A 15,868-nucleotide genomic window follows, 5' to 3' on the forward strand; every position below is an offset into this window, starting at 1 on the left:
GTTTAACGATGGAAGTTGAAAATGCCTGTGTGTTATTTGAAGTTTAAATTAAAAAAAAAAAAAAGTTCGTCAAGAGAATAATAAAATACGAGATTGCTAGAATATAAATGTGTCACTGTGGTAATGGATATACACAATTTATCAATATATATAAACATGTAGCCTATCAAAAAATAGAAGTGCAAGTGACTGATGATATTTTAAGCATGAGGATTAAAATATCAGCCATACTTAATAGTGACGAGTCCAACCATTCATTTATACATTCATTAAAGAATTTAACCATACAAAATGTCAACCTCAACACAGTGAAACATATACACACGCACGCAGTACAATAAAGAATGAATGAATAAATTAGGAGCAAAAATATTATGTCAATAGAAAAAAAAAGCATGCATCCAAAATCAAAAGAATGCTGAGTTTATACGAAGAACGAAACCGGCAAAAATAAATAAATAAATAAATGAATAAATACGCAAAAAAAAGAAAAAAATACAAATAAAAGACAAAGTAAATAAATACATAAATTCATACATAAATAAAAAATTAATAAATACGCAAATATATAACGAAATTGAAGAATAAATCCATACATTTCTGCAAAAATAAAATAAAATAAAGAATAACAAAATACGCGCATATATACATAAATAAGCATTGAAATCTATAAATTCCTGTATAAATAAAATAATTAATAAATAAATACGCAAATAAATAAATAAGTAAATAAATCCATAAATGCAGGCATAAATATTTTTTTTATAAATAAATTAATACGACTGATAAATAAACAAATAAAAAAATGTCTTCATGAATAAAAATGAATAAAAACGAAAATATATAAATAAATAAGTAAATAAATTCTGCATAAATAAAACAAAGCATAAATAAACAAGAAAATATAAATTACTACATAAATAAAACATTAAATAAATAAAAAAAGCAATTATAAAAATAAATGAGTAAAAAAGTTCACAATTTCCTGCATAAATAAAGCAAATAAATATGCAATGTATTTATTTATTGTTTTATTTATGCAGGAATTTATGAATTTATTTATTCATTTATTTATTTATTTGTTTACTTATTTATTTATAGTTTTTGAAGGTTTCGTCCTCTATAGGTTTTTTTTCCTAGGGTGCGAATATCCATGTTGCAGATGCGGATAGATAATGATAAATTGATTGATAAATTGTGCAAAAGAAATAATAACGAAGTAAATAGAAGTGTCTAGCATTTTACAATCCTATATTAAAGAGATTCAGACGTTTTAAATCATTTGGTAAATTTAGGTCCATTCGAATTTTGTTATAAATGAATATATGTAATATAATGTATAATAGTGAAAGTAAAATAGTGAAAAACAAATGTTTTTAATGATTTTTTATTGTTACAACTGTTTATTTGAATTCATTTCGAGTTTTAGTTGGTTGTAAAACTGACGCAGAATTAATTTCATGAAGGCTTAACGCTGGTCTATGTTTTACAAGTTTAGCCTGTTTACCGGGCAGCCGCTTGCATACAGGCTATGAGTATGTGTGATCAGTTATTGATTGATTATAAGGCATATACTTTATGCAAAAACAATATGGCACTTTCAAATGGCCACAGAAACGCTCCACAGAAACGGTCCAGCCTGCGTCACATTTAGAATTGAATGTGAATGTTCGAAACGGTGACATCATAGCTAAGAGAATGCGAATGCAACTCTGACTTTGGCATTCTGCGGTTAAACTAGTTGAGCGATGGGTCAACGTAATTGTCGTTGCAAAAAGGCAAACAATGATTTTGAGCGTGTGCACGTTTACCATCACGATGCACCGCCACAGCTCACCAATTTGGTGGAAGCTCATAAACATCCTGTTGGCGTAGGTGAAGATAGTGCGAGTGAGGGGAAAAATAAAAAGAGAAAGGAGGCCAACCGTAAAAAGAAAAGAAGGTTCAAGTTGTGGCGGTGGTTCTCCTGTCTGAGAGCTGCTGAAAAAAATAGTACACTTCAGGTTGATGGAGAGGCTCAGGACACTGGGGCAACTGCAGCACCACCTGAAGTACAACCTTCCTCCTCTTCAGGTGACGGATCTCTACAGCAGGTCATTCATACTGTAGACCTCAATCTTCAGGAACCTTCAGCCAGTGACCCTGAAGTCTATCCAACAGTAAAGAAACATCTTACTGTTCAACCTGATGTCCTCCGTTCTCCAGTTCTGAGCAGCAATACTGCTCAGACTTCATTCGACTGGAACTTTGACATCAGCCAGACTCCATTGCTTAGTCCTGACTATTTTGATGAAGCCGAAAGCTTAGCTCACACCTTATCTGACTGGAGCATTGATTCTGGCCTGGCTCTAGCACGCACCACATCAAGGTGGAGCAATGATTTCACTAAGACTTCAGCACACACCATGTCAGATTGGAGCATTGATAAGATCAAAACACCAACACGCACCACATCAGATTGGAGTACTGACGCTACCCGGACTCCGGTACACAAAGTGTCAGTCTGGAGTATTGATGTCACCCAGCCTCCATTTCACTCATCCACTTCTGATTGTTGTAACAATGCCACTGAGATTCCAGTCCCCGATGCTTCCGAGGGGAGTGCCAATTTCCCTCAGATTTCACAGCACACAACGTCAGACTGGAGCATCAATGGTGGTCAAACTCCAGTCTGCACACAGGCCTCTGTTTCAAAACAAATAGAGAATAATGGAAAGATGACAAGTCAGGGTAAGTTGACTGTCCCTTAAACACACACACACACACACACACACACACACACCTGCAATACTATATCAGGCCATTTTAATGTTTCCATTTGTGACCCTGGACCACAAAACCAGTCTTAAGTTGCACAAGATACATTTTTGGCAATAGGTAAAACTAAAGCTTATTTATTCAACATTCAGACCTCATTTTCAAAAAATGTACACTGATTAAGTAAAACATTTTGTCCTGTTTTACACTGGTTGATATTTCATATTACTTAACCTTGGTTTTGTTTTAATAGTCATCAATTCTTGCCACTATCTGATCGATGACATGCTGGGTGAAGGATCCTTTGGAACTGTGTACAAGGGGCGACGTCTACACGATGACTTAAAGGTGCCTTTCATTTTTCTGGATAGGATAAATAGTAACAAATACAATATGTTAGCTGTACAATCATTCTTACATACACTTTGCTTATTTCTTGTTTATTAGGTGGCAGTGAAATTTGTCACAAAGACGGAAGATGTGGAATACATACGTATCGTAAGTGATTTCTCATAAGACAAGCTACTGTTGTCGAAATTTTGTGAAATTATGATTCAATTCATAATCTATAAAAGATATATCTATCTAAACATCATAAAAAATGTATTTCCTGTAGTCGGGTCATTCAGAGCCCTTTCCTCTTGAAGTTGCACTTCTCATCCTCGCCCATGGAGTATCCAGCGTTCCAGAAATAATCCAGCTTCTGGACTGGCAGGACCAGGAGGACCATTATATAATGGTGTTGGAATACCCTTCACCCTGTGAGGACCTATATGCTTTCACAGAAAGCTATGGAGGATCCATAAGTGAAGGTTTAGCGCGTGTTGTTATGCAGCAGGCAACTCAAGCTGCATACATGTGCTGCCGCAATGGTGTTCTACATCGCGATATCAAACTTGAAAATCTACTAATCAACAAGGAGACTCATAAAGTCAAATTAATAGACTTTGGGTGTGGAGACCTTCTCAAGAAATTACCCTACGATACATTTGCCGGTATGTATTAACCCTTAAGCTGTGAAAAACGATATTCTGAATTTATAGCAACAAATGCTAATTGATGCAAAAATCTTTTACCTTTAGGCACCCTTGAGTACTGCCCCCCAGAGTTTGAGGAAACGGGTGAATACAATGGGAAGCCGGCAACAGTCTGGTCCCTTGGCATCCTCTTGTTTGTATTGGTGTGTGAGGACTTTCCCAACCCTCAAGAACTGCACATGATCAATGAGAACAACTTCTCCAAAGCTGGCTTGTCCGATGGTAAGCTCTTTATTTCAAAGACTCTTACATGCAACATCAAAGGAGGTGTGAAGTTCAAGGTAAACAGATGTTTCAACTGTTTTTCACAGAATGCTGTCAGTTGATTAGTTGCTGTCTCCAGCAAAAGCCAGAGCAGCGGATTCAATTAAAAGAGATTCTTCTCCACGAATGGTTCAAGGTATGAAGCCTAAGCAGAGTATTTTGGGAGGGTTAATTCAAACACAAGACTATGGATGTTAGCTTAGAGAATATTAGATTTGGATTCACTTTTGATAAACTAATTGCTGTTTTTATTTTAGGACACCAACCTGGAGAACTGAAGAACAGCCACCCTACATGTTATTGTCTTGAGAGGAACGTTTCAGGCTGTTTGAGGCAGGAAATCTTGAGCAGGAGGTGGCTCCTCTCAAAACAAACAATAAAACATATGCATTAATTGAACTCTTGTGAAGAGTATTATTTGACAAAAACAATTCTAGGAGAGCACATATTTACATAGTACTGTGAATCTTGTTTCTGTCATGTATGATAAGTATGCAATGCATTTCTTGTGTCATGCTATTCTTACAGTTAAAAAGATGACTAGAGGCTGCATATTGACACAATAAACGTGTCAAAAAAGTCACCAACACAAAACAGCTGATGATAAACATCATTTTAAGCTGTAAAATGACATCACATTTCCACTCTGAAAATGAATATTTAAAATAACAGACACTTCCCTGCCACATGTATTTGTTCTTCAGACATCTCACCAAGCAATGAGACGTTTAAATGCTGTCTAATAGACTCTAAACGTCTGGCCAAAAGAAGGCTAAATTTGGGTAGGCAGTGCAAATCTATATGGCTACTTGATGACTTGATTTATAGATAATTATTCATTCATTCATTTTCCTTCGGCTTAGTCCCTTTATTAATCAGGGGTTGCCACAGCGGAAAGATCTGCTAACTTATCCAGTATATGTTTTACACAGCAGATGTCCTTCCAGTCACAACCAAGTAAACTCCTATACACTCACATTCACACACATACACTATGGCTAATTTAGACTGTGGCTTCTTCAATTCAGTTTCCCCTACCTGTACTATGGGGGAAACTGGAGCACCCAGAGGAAACCCACATGAACATAGAGAGAACATGCAAACTCCACAAAGAAACGCCAAGTGACCCAGCTTGGTCCCGCTAGGAAGCCAGCGACCACCTTGCTGTGCAGCAACAGTGCTAACCACTGAGCCTCCATGCCACCTTATAAGCAGTTAGATAATTTTCAAACACACACAAAAACGTTTGTTTTTTTTTCCCTTCGCAAGTTGAATAACTGTGCATAGGTCAATTCAAACATAATACATCTAGATATGTTTATATCATGTTTACAGTTTTTGGCCATGAATACTTAAACAATGACAATATGTGGGCTTGAAATTGCAAATTTTAAAAATTTGTTTTAAATTTTTTATTTTCTGTGCAAATACAAAAAATTAAATAAATAAATTTAAAAAAAAATTGTGAAAATGGCAATGCCATGTGAAAGCAAATCCGAGCAGCAAATCCGGATTTCACAATCTCCAGGGCCCGGTTTTTCAAAAGTAATCCACTAGGATTTTGGATAAGGGATTGGATCAAATCTTGAAAATGGGTTTTTCAAAAGAAAAAACGGATTACCTAACCGGATTAGATCACGTAATCTAATCTTGGTTTTGATCCGGATCAAACCTTTACTTTGGGTTTTTCAGACCTTTTTTGTAGGATTTGGATCACTTTGATCCAAAAAACCTGGATTAAACTGATCCCATCAGAAAGTGTGGATTTCATGCCCAAAATGTAATAAAAACTTAAAAATGTTATTAAATAATACTATTTTTGGATCACACAGTATCTTGCGAGATATACTATTTATTCATAAGGTTTTAATTTTATTTGTTCATCCATCAGCCTGTAGTGATTATTGGCTTTAACGTATTCAGCCATTCAGTATAGGCCTACAGCAAAGTAGAAATAGCTTGGCCTCATAAAATAATCCCCCAAACATCTGTCAAAATTGACCAAAAACAATACATTTTATTGTCAATAATTGATATCTATATTCATCACAATGGAAAATATTTTTGTTTTTAGGATATTTATTAGTGATGCATGCAATAATTACAGAATAACCAAAAAAAAAAAAAGTGCAAAGAATGGCAATGACTGATTTTAGAAATCTCTTTCAACAATTGCAAAAAGAGACTGAAAGGGCGGAAGCACAGCTTCATCTGGCAGAGGAACAACTGACTCTTACCAAACTGCAGCAAACCAAGGCCAGACTTCAGATCCGCCTCCTAAAGGCTATGCTCAGACAAGCTGCTCTCTCCACATCAGATGAGGAAGTCTGAAATTATTGTGGAGTTTTTGACATTAAGTCTTTTTTTTATTTACATCTATATTTGAAACTCATTATAAATATCCTCAATGTACAGTGTTGTAGATCTCAGATGAGCGGACTGCTGGAAGAGGATGGGGTGGGGTTTTTCTTGTTTTTATCATTTATTATTATTATTTTATTATTTATTAAATTTTCTTAGTTTTCATTTCAAATAAAAATAAAGTTATATTGACCCCACACTGGCTATTCTACTTGTTGCTCTTTACACAGGCCTATCTATTTATCTACATTGTGATTGAGCACTGGTAATCCAGATTTAGTGATCCTGAAAAGTTCCTATCCGGATCACATTGATCCAATCCGATGTTGCTTTGAAATACTGGCTCAAAAAGTAAGCTGGATTACGTGATCACGGATTGCAAAAACAGGATTACTAAATCTGGATCAATTTTATCCAGATTAATCCTTTTGAAAAACCGGGCCCAGATGCAAAAAGCTCTCGAGTAAAAAATGTTCAGAGCAAACGTATTTCTGCCGCGTGTCGCGTGCACTGATCCACACGTGAGTCCAATTGCGCTCTTACAGCTGGAAAATTAAAACAAAACCTTCGTTGCAGCACATTATAAAATCACGACCCGTATCTCCAAAACAAATCTTATTCTTTTCCCACTTCTTCTGGCAACCCAACATGGCGTCTATCTGCCGTCTGAACACTGTTTCAGGTACAAACAGTCTTGTAAGCTAGCTTTCATATTAATGAAGTTGCACGGCATACACAATAGAGCGCGCTGATTGGTTTGAACCAAGTCTCTCATGAATGAACGCAGCACACTCAGAGACGTCACAAGGTACTCCCAGGTACAGACATAAAGTCTACACACTAGATTACACGCTAAGATCTCATGACTGTGACGCAGCTTCAAAAATTAGTTTCTAACTGGAAGTATAAATTTGCTCGAAATTAGGCGAAAACAAACAATTTTCACTTTTTAGTGAAATATTTGTGTCCTAATAGTGTTTTTAGCAGTGTGGGACACATATACGACCGTCAACTGCTCAAAAAAAGGTGTTTTACTGTTTTGTGAGCCTGTAAGTGCAAGTACTGAAATAATTTTACATTTAGTTCATTACTATAACCTTTTAAGCGAATTCTACTTTTTTGTAGACAAAGTTTATTGGATGAATAACTTTAAGTACAATAGAGTTTTTGTCTGATCCTGCACCTGCTCCCAACCTGACTTACTGTTCAGGCTATGGCATTTTCTCGTGGCTGCAGTTGCAGGACACTTCTGGTGAGTATACTGTAAACATTTCACCCAGTTTTTATTTTCTTCTGTTTGTAAATACAGGAAAACACTGTTTTATTTATGTTTCGCTTAAAATGTATACTAAATAGTTCATGGGAGCTGTTAATGTAGACAAATGAGACACGTGATTATATTTAGAAGGACCAACTGAATTATTCTTTTTCTTTTTTCTCCACACAGATATTGTGAGGTGTTATTTGTTAGCTTGTTAAAGCTACTTGTAGTGTAAGTAAATAGTATGTTTAAATTTTGTTCTAAAATTTATTTTATATCATTGAATACCAGGGGACTTAAAGACAGTATTAAGAGAAAAGCAATATTCTTATTTTGCATAAGTCAACAGTTCAATTCAATTCAATTCAATTCAGCTTTATTTGTATAGCGCTTTTACAATGTAGATTGTGTCAAAGCAGCTTCACATAAATGGTCATAGTAACTGGAACAGTGTGGTTCAGGTTTTAGTGTTTAAGTTCAGTTCAGTTCAGTTTAGCTCAGTTCAGTGTGATTTAATCATTACTGAGAGTTCAAACACTGAAGAGCAAATTCATCGATGCGTAGCTCTACCAATCCTGAACCATGCGAGGCAGTGGCGACAGCGGAGAGGGAAAAAAAACTTCACCTGATGGGAGAGAAGAAAAAAAACCTTGAGAGAACCAGAGTCAGTTGGGCACGACCATTTTAATTTCTCCGCTGGCCAAAAGTCTTGTGCAGAACTTCATTCGCCGTGGTTTATGCTGGAGATGGCCTCAATGAAGACTCGTCTGTCCCTGGAGCGTCGCTGGAATCAGACACATGTTCTCCACTCCCCACGACCATCAGCGCAGCAGCAGCTCAGGATATGGCCTGGTCCCGGATATGGAATCCTTGGGATCATCTTGGATCTGGTCTTGGATCTGGTCTTGGATCCAATCAGTGACTCCGCCTAATCTGAGGACCTCGGGATGAGTATCCCCAGGTGAAAATAGAGAATAAAGAGAATAATTAGCGTAGCTGCTGTTCATAGTGTATAAGCAAGATGCAGAAGCCAGTGTGGAACCCGCTAGGTGATGCATTGAGTGTATGCTTTACTAAACAGATAGGTCTTTAATCTAGTTTTGAACTGGGAGAGTGTGTCTGAGCCTCGGACGTTATCAGGAAGGCTATTCCAGAGTGTAGGAGCCATGAAAGAGAAGGCTCGACCTCCTTTACTTGATTTTGCTATTCTAGGTACTACCAGAAGCCCTGAATTTTGAGATCTTAAAGAGCGAGTTGGTTCGTAGCGAGACAGAAGGTTGGTTAGATAAACAGGAGCTAGATTATTTAGAGCTTTATAGGTGAGAAGTAATATTTTAAATTCAATACGAAACTTAACAGGCAGCCAGTGTAAGGAGGATAAAATTGGGGTTATGTGATCATATTTTCTAGACCTGGTCAGAACTCTGGCTGCTACATTTTGTACTAATTGAAGTCTGTTAATAGAGGATGCTGGGCAGCCAGCAAATAGAGCATTACAGTAATCCAGTCTCGAAGTCATAAAAGCATGAACTAGCTTTTCTGCATCTGAGATGGATAGCATGTTACGTAATTTAGCGATAATTCTCAGATGAAAGAAGGCAGTTTTTGTGACATGGGATATATGGTTTTTAAAAGTTAGATTGCTGTCTAATATGACACCCAAATCTTTTATAGTAGAGCTAAAGCTAACTTTGTATCCCTCTAATTGTTAATTGAGTTGCGAGATCTGCTGTGTGCAAGATATAGGCACAATAAGTAATAATTCTGTTTTGTCGGAGTTTAAGAGAAGAAAATTGTTGGTCATCCAGTCTTTGATGTCAGTTAGTTTAGTTTAGAAAGTTCAGACGTCTTGTCAGGTTTAGTTGAAATATATAATTGAGTATCATCTGCATAGCAGTGAAAGCTGATCCCATGTCTTCTAATAATGTCTCCCAGAGGTAGCATGTAAATTGTAAACAGTAAAGGGCCTAAAACTGATCCTTGAGGCACCCCATACTTTACTGGGCAGATTTGTGAAGGCTGTCCATTAAGATTCACAAACTGGTAGCGGTCAGTTAAGTATGACTTAAACCATTGTAGAGCCTGTCCCTGGACACCTGTAGACTTTAAGCGATTTATGAGGATATTGTGGTCAATGGTATCAAATGCCGCACTAAGATCGAGTAAAACTAATAGCGAGACGCACCCTCGGTCAGCAGCTAAGAGTAAATCGTTGGTTATTTTCACTAAGGCGGTTTCTGTACTGTGGTGAGCCCTGAAACCTGACTGAAACACTTCAAAAATATTGTTCATCTGCAGAAAAGAGCATAATTGAGTGGAAACAACTTTTTCTAGTATTTTAGACATAAATGGAAGATTTGAAATAGGTCTATAGTTAGCTAAGTTGTTGGTGTCTAGTTGCGGTTTCTTAATAATAGGCTTATTAACAGCTAGCTTGTAAGAGTTTGGAACATGGCCTATAGATAAAGAAGAGTTATTTGCTAATTTAGAGATGGTGTTAAATAAAAATCTAGGATTGTTATGATTATTTTCTATCAGTTTGCGCAGGTGCTCGGTCCTGGCAGATTTTAGAGCCCTCCTATAGCTGGACATACTGTCTTTGTACGCAATTCTAAAGACCTCTAAATTAGTTTTTTTTTCCATTTACGTTCCAGGGCGCGGGTTGCTGTTTTGAGCGCACGAGTATGACTATTATACCATGGTACAGTTTTAATCTCTCTAGCCTTTTTTAATTTGATGGGTGCCACAGTATTTAGTGTGCTAGTAAAGATGGCATCCATACTGCTGGTTACTACATCAAGATCATTTGAGTTTGCGGGTGCATTACGAAATAGAGAGAGATCAGGTAAGTTATTGATAAATTCATCTTTAGTTGACGGAACAATAGTTCTACTAGGGCGGAGTATTGGAGCGGGTTTGCTGATTTCAGGTAAACATAGCTTATATAGTAAGAGGAAGTGATCTGTAATATCATCACTTTGTGGTATAATGTCTACGTCAATAACCTCGATTCCATAAGACAGAATTAGATCTAATGTATGCTTTAAGCGATGGGTTGGACCCACAACGTTTTGCTTTATCCCAAGTGAGTGTATTAAATCCATAAACGCGAGCCCTAATGTATCATTAGCGTCATCTATGTGGATGTTAAAGTCACCTACAATTAGCATTTTATCAGTTTTGACTAGTAAGTCAGAAATAAAATCAGAAAATTCTTTTAGAAATTTGACATAGGGTCCTGGTGGTCTATATATGGTGATTAAAGCGAGAGATAACATAGGTTTTTGTATAGTATCTGGAAGCTGAACATTAAGCGATAATACTTCAAAGGAGCTAAACATAAGTCCGTTTCTCTGTTTAATATTAAGGAAATCACTAAAGATTGATGCAACTCCACCACCACGACCAGTTTGACGAGCCTCATGTTTATATAAGAATCCTGGAGGAGTTGCTTCATTTAAGCTAATATAGTCATTTTGTTTCAGCCAGGTTTCAGTGAGACAGAGTGCATTAAGATTGTTTTCTGTTATTATTTCATTTATGATAAGTGCTTTAGGTGCAAGTGACCTGATGTTTAGGAGACCAAGTTTTACGAAATTTGTATTTTCACTTTCTACTGGTTTTTCTGGTTTGATTCTTACTAGATTTTTTCTGGAGCACACAGTACGTTTATTTCTTAATCTAATAATACGAGGAACAGACACAGTCTCTATAGGATTCGCCAGATATGCGTTACTGATGTTTAAGTGGGGTGAACAAGAGTCTAGGTGGCTATAATGTGAGTTCTGTGAATTTTTACCTGCTAGTCAGATGGTGCGAAGTAATCTGGAGATGTTGTCCGACAGGAGTTCAGCTCCGGCTCGACTGGGGTGCCGGAGCTGAACTCCTGTCAGACTCACAACAGGCACAATGTATATTTTTACAAGAGACACATTCCAATGGGGTGATACTATACTGTTTAGTCATGGAACTATAGATCTGCTGGCGTAGTCATATGCTTGAATAACTGTCCTGGTAAAGTAGTTAAAGTGAAAGAAGATAAGGATGGACACTGGATTGCTGCAGTTTTGATGATTGAAGGTACTCCACTGATTCTTCTAAATGTTTACGGATATAATGGTCAATATAAAAACAAAATGTTGCTGAATGCATTTCAGAAACTATTAGAGAGTTGAAAACATTTTTCCCAACTGAAAATATGTTGGTGACTTTATTTGTGTCCCTGATGAATGGATGGATAGATTTCCAACAAATATGGTCATTATGAAATGAATGTATTACAAATTTTTGTATTAATACTTCCCTAATAGATGTTTGGAATCATGTTAATCCTGAAATAAGGCAATATTCATGGATTAGACCCAATGGAAATTGTAAATCAAGAATAGATTTTTGGTTGGTAACCCAAGAAATTTTTTAAATATGTTTTGCAAGCTAAAATCTCTGCAGCTCCTACAACTGATCATTGTGTAATTACTGTCACACTGATCCCAGGCTCTGAAAGAACTTGTAGGCAAAAATATTGGAACTTTAATGCAAACTTGTTAAAAGAAGAATATTTTTGTGACATGGTTAAAAAAATCTTATATTCAATCATGACAAATGATGAGATAAAGTGAGAATGTACTCAATTAATTATGGTAAAATATTGTGTAATAAGCAAAAATAATTAGAAAAACAGCTGATAAAAGACATTAATGATTGTTGTAAAAAGGATTTATCATTAGAACCTAATAAAGAGGAAATGATTAGATTACAAACTAAATTAGACGATTTCTACTTAAATAGGGCAGAAGGGGCATATATACGATCTAGAGCAAAATGGGTGGAAGTTGGTGTAAAAAACAGCTCTTATTTTAGTAGATTAGAAAAAAGTAGACAGAAATGCAATTACCACCTTAAATCCAAATAATAAAATTGTAACTGATCCAAAATAAATAAGTAATGAGATTTTTAAATTTTATCAAAGCCTATATTCATCATCATTTTCCATGAAAGATTCTGAGAATTTCTTCAAAAATTCTATAATTTTATTCCTAAAATTGATGAAGATTTTAAAATGATATGTGACTCTGATTTAAAAATTGAAGAACTTGATGCTGCTATTAAAAAAATGGCTTTAGGTAAATCACCAGGTCAAGATGGACTTGCAACTAACTTTTATCTTTTTTCTGGAATGATATGAGAGAAATGCTCTTTAAAGCACTAATAGAATGTTTAGAAAGTCATACACTACTAACTACAATGAAACAGGCTATAATTATTTTAATACCTAAACCAAAAAAGACAACACTCTTATTGATAATTTAAGACCAATTACTTTACTTAACATTGATTACAAAATATTCACTCATGCATTAGCTAGTAGACTTAAAGGTGGTATAGGTAAAATTATTAGTGATACACAATCTGGGTTTCTTCTAAATCGACTAATACATAATAACATTTGCATGGTGTTAGATTTATTAGACTATTCACATTTGATAGAGGATGATGGTATAATACTATTTCTGGATTTTCTAAAAGCTTTTGATAAACTTGAACACCCTTTTGTTTTTCAGTCTCAACAATATTTTGGGTTTGGGACAAAATTTATTAATATTCTTTCAATGTTGACAATATAACAAATAACAAGTGCTGTTTTACTTCAATCGGGTACTACAAAGAGATTTGATATCAGAAGGGGAATACGACAGGGAGATCCAGTCAGCCCCCTTCTTTCTTACTTGCTGCTGAATTATTAGCACTGTATATTAAAAATAACGACAATATTAAGCCAATAAATGTTCTGAGTAGATCCTTGTTAATTACACAACTAGCTGATGATACAACTTGATTTCTGAAGGACTCTAATCAAATACCGATTGCCTTAAAGTCTATATCATTGTTTTCTAATGCTTCAGGGTTACATTTAAATTTGAAAAAATGTGAGATTCTAATTCTTCACAATAATACATAAAATTCATTGTATAATATCCCAATTAAAAGCTAAATAACATACTTGGAAATAACTATTACAAAAAAATTTAGGGACAGGGAAAATAATAATAATATTCATACTGTTGTACAGAAAAATAAAAAAACATTAAGTAGCTGGTTACAAAGAAATATTTAATTTTTTGGGAGAATATTATTAACAAAAATGGAAGCAATATCAAGATTAATCTATCCAGCATATTGCTTAGGTGTAACAGAAAGATGTATTAAACAAATTAACAGAGTTCATTATGAGTTTATTTTGGAACAATAAGCAACATTTATTTTGAAAAATGATTTGGTAAAGTTATCAGAGGAAGGGGGGTTGAATGTTATTGATTTTGGCGTTATAAATGGAGTAATGAAGTTAAAATGGTTACAAAGCTTTGTTAAAGGTGAACCGTCTTTATGGTTTAGCATCCCTTTTCATATTTTTCAAAGGATGGGAGGAATTTCTTTTTTTCTAAAATGTGATTTTGACTTACTAAAATTGCCATTTAAATTGTCTGGTTTTCATGCAGAAGTGTTACTATATTGGAAGATGTTGTACAAGCACAATTTTACTCCACATAATGTTATCATTTGGAATAACAGGTGTATTCTACATGAGAGGAAATCTTTATTTTTTAAAGACTGGTTTGACAAAGGAATTTGGAATGTAATTCATTTAATGGATGATGATGGTAATATGTTGAGCTATGATCATTTTAAGTTAAAATTCAATTGTAATTGTGCACATAGAGAATTCTCTTTGGTTGTCAAAGCTATTCCTGTAGCTTTGAGAAATTTAGTAAAAGGTATAGTGCAATACTCCTCTGTAATACCTACACTAGTTGATTTGTTTATAAATAATTATTCATTTTGGGATATTAAATGTAACAACAAAGTCTTGAGATCACTACTGACAAAAGAATATTTTCCTCTTCCTGTTAAAAGAAAAGTTTTATCTGAGAGATTTTCTAAAGCGGACACTATTGATATTAGAAAAAGATACCTGTCATTTCCCTTGTTACCTAAAATGAAAGAAGTACATTTCAAAACAATTAATGACATCTATCCATGTAACAAATTTCTTAGAATAAGATTTCATTTAGACAGTAATGCTTGTATTTTTTTGCTTGAAAGATATAGAATCACAGGAACATCTTTTTTTATAGTTGTTCCAGTGTCAAATCCTTTTGGGACAGATTGTATTAGTGGTTGATAACTAAAAATGTAACACCTGCGTTTGACTATCACATTGTGAAATTTGGCATTTTTATGAAAAACAAGGAAGTTGAATTTCTATGTAATAATATGTCGATTGTAGCAAAATTTTATGTACACAAATGTAGATTTGTTAAAGTTTCTCCTTGTTTCAAAGCATTTAAAAATGATTTCAATATGTCATATAAATCTATAAAACAAGTAAAAACAAAAGGTGCCTTAAAGCTCTCTAAGCTTTTGTCAACATATATGGACTGACCCCTCTGAATGTAATGTATTTTCTTTTGTATTATTTAAGGTTTATTTTTATGTTATTATTAATTTGTACTGTTTTGTTTATTATATGCTGCTTGGTTATAATGTTATATATGTTTAACAATGGAAGTTGAAAATGCCTGTTTGTTATTTGAAGTTTAAATAAAAAAATAAATTTAAAAAAAAGTTTGTCTAGACAATAGTAAAATACGAGATTGCTAGAATATAAATGTGTCAATGTGGGAATGGATATAAACAATTTAGCAATATACTGTATATAAACATGTAGCCTATCAAAAAATAGAAGTGAAAGTCACTGATGATATTTTAAGCATGAGGATTAAAATATCAGTCATACTTATTAGGGTCGAGTCAAACCATTCATTTATACATTCATTAAAGAATTTACCCATACAAAATGTCAACCTCAACACTACCAGTGAAACATATACACACGCACGCAGTACAATAAAGAATGAATGAATAAAAAGGGAGCAACATTATTATGTCAATAGAAAAAAAAAGCATGCATCCAAAATCAAAAGAATGCTGAGTTTATACGAAGGACGAAACCGGCAAAAATAAATAAATAAATGAATAAATGCGCAAATAAATAAAAGACAGAGTAAATAAATGCATAAATTCATGCATAAATAAAAAATGAATAAATGCGCAAATATATAAAGAAATTGGAGAATACATTTACATTTCTGCAAAAATAAAACAAAATAAAAAAAGAATAACTAAATAC

General features: G+C 34.5%; 1 protein-coding gene across 1 annotated transcript; it reads left to right on the forward strand.

Moving 5' to 3' along the window:
- The first annotated feature begins 211 nt into the window (after positions 1-211).
- Positions 212-4,457, forward strand: LOC147838580 (uncharacterized). Its single transcript, XM_087304522.1, has 7 exons — positions 212-2,730; positions 3,011-3,105; positions 3,205-3,255; positions 3,374-3,752; positions 3,840-4,016; positions 4,106-4,194; positions 4,316-4,457. The coding sequence occupies exons 1-7, from the start codon at positions 1,749-1,751 to the stop codon at positions 4,334-4,336; spliced, it is 1,794 nt and encodes a 597-aa protein (XP_087160648.1). The 5' UTR covers positions 212-1,748; the 3' UTR covers positions 4,337-4,457.
- The last annotated feature ends 11,411 nt before the right edge of the window (positions 4,458-15,868 follow it).

This window comes from Danio rerio, chromosome 22, assembly GCF_052040795.2.
Source record: "Danio rerio strain M-AB ecotype USA chromosome 22, GRCz13ab, whole genome shotgun sequence".
Classification (NCBI taxonomy): domain Eukaryota; kingdom Metazoa; phylum Chordata; class Actinopteri; order Cypriniformes; family Danionidae; genus Danio; species Danio rerio.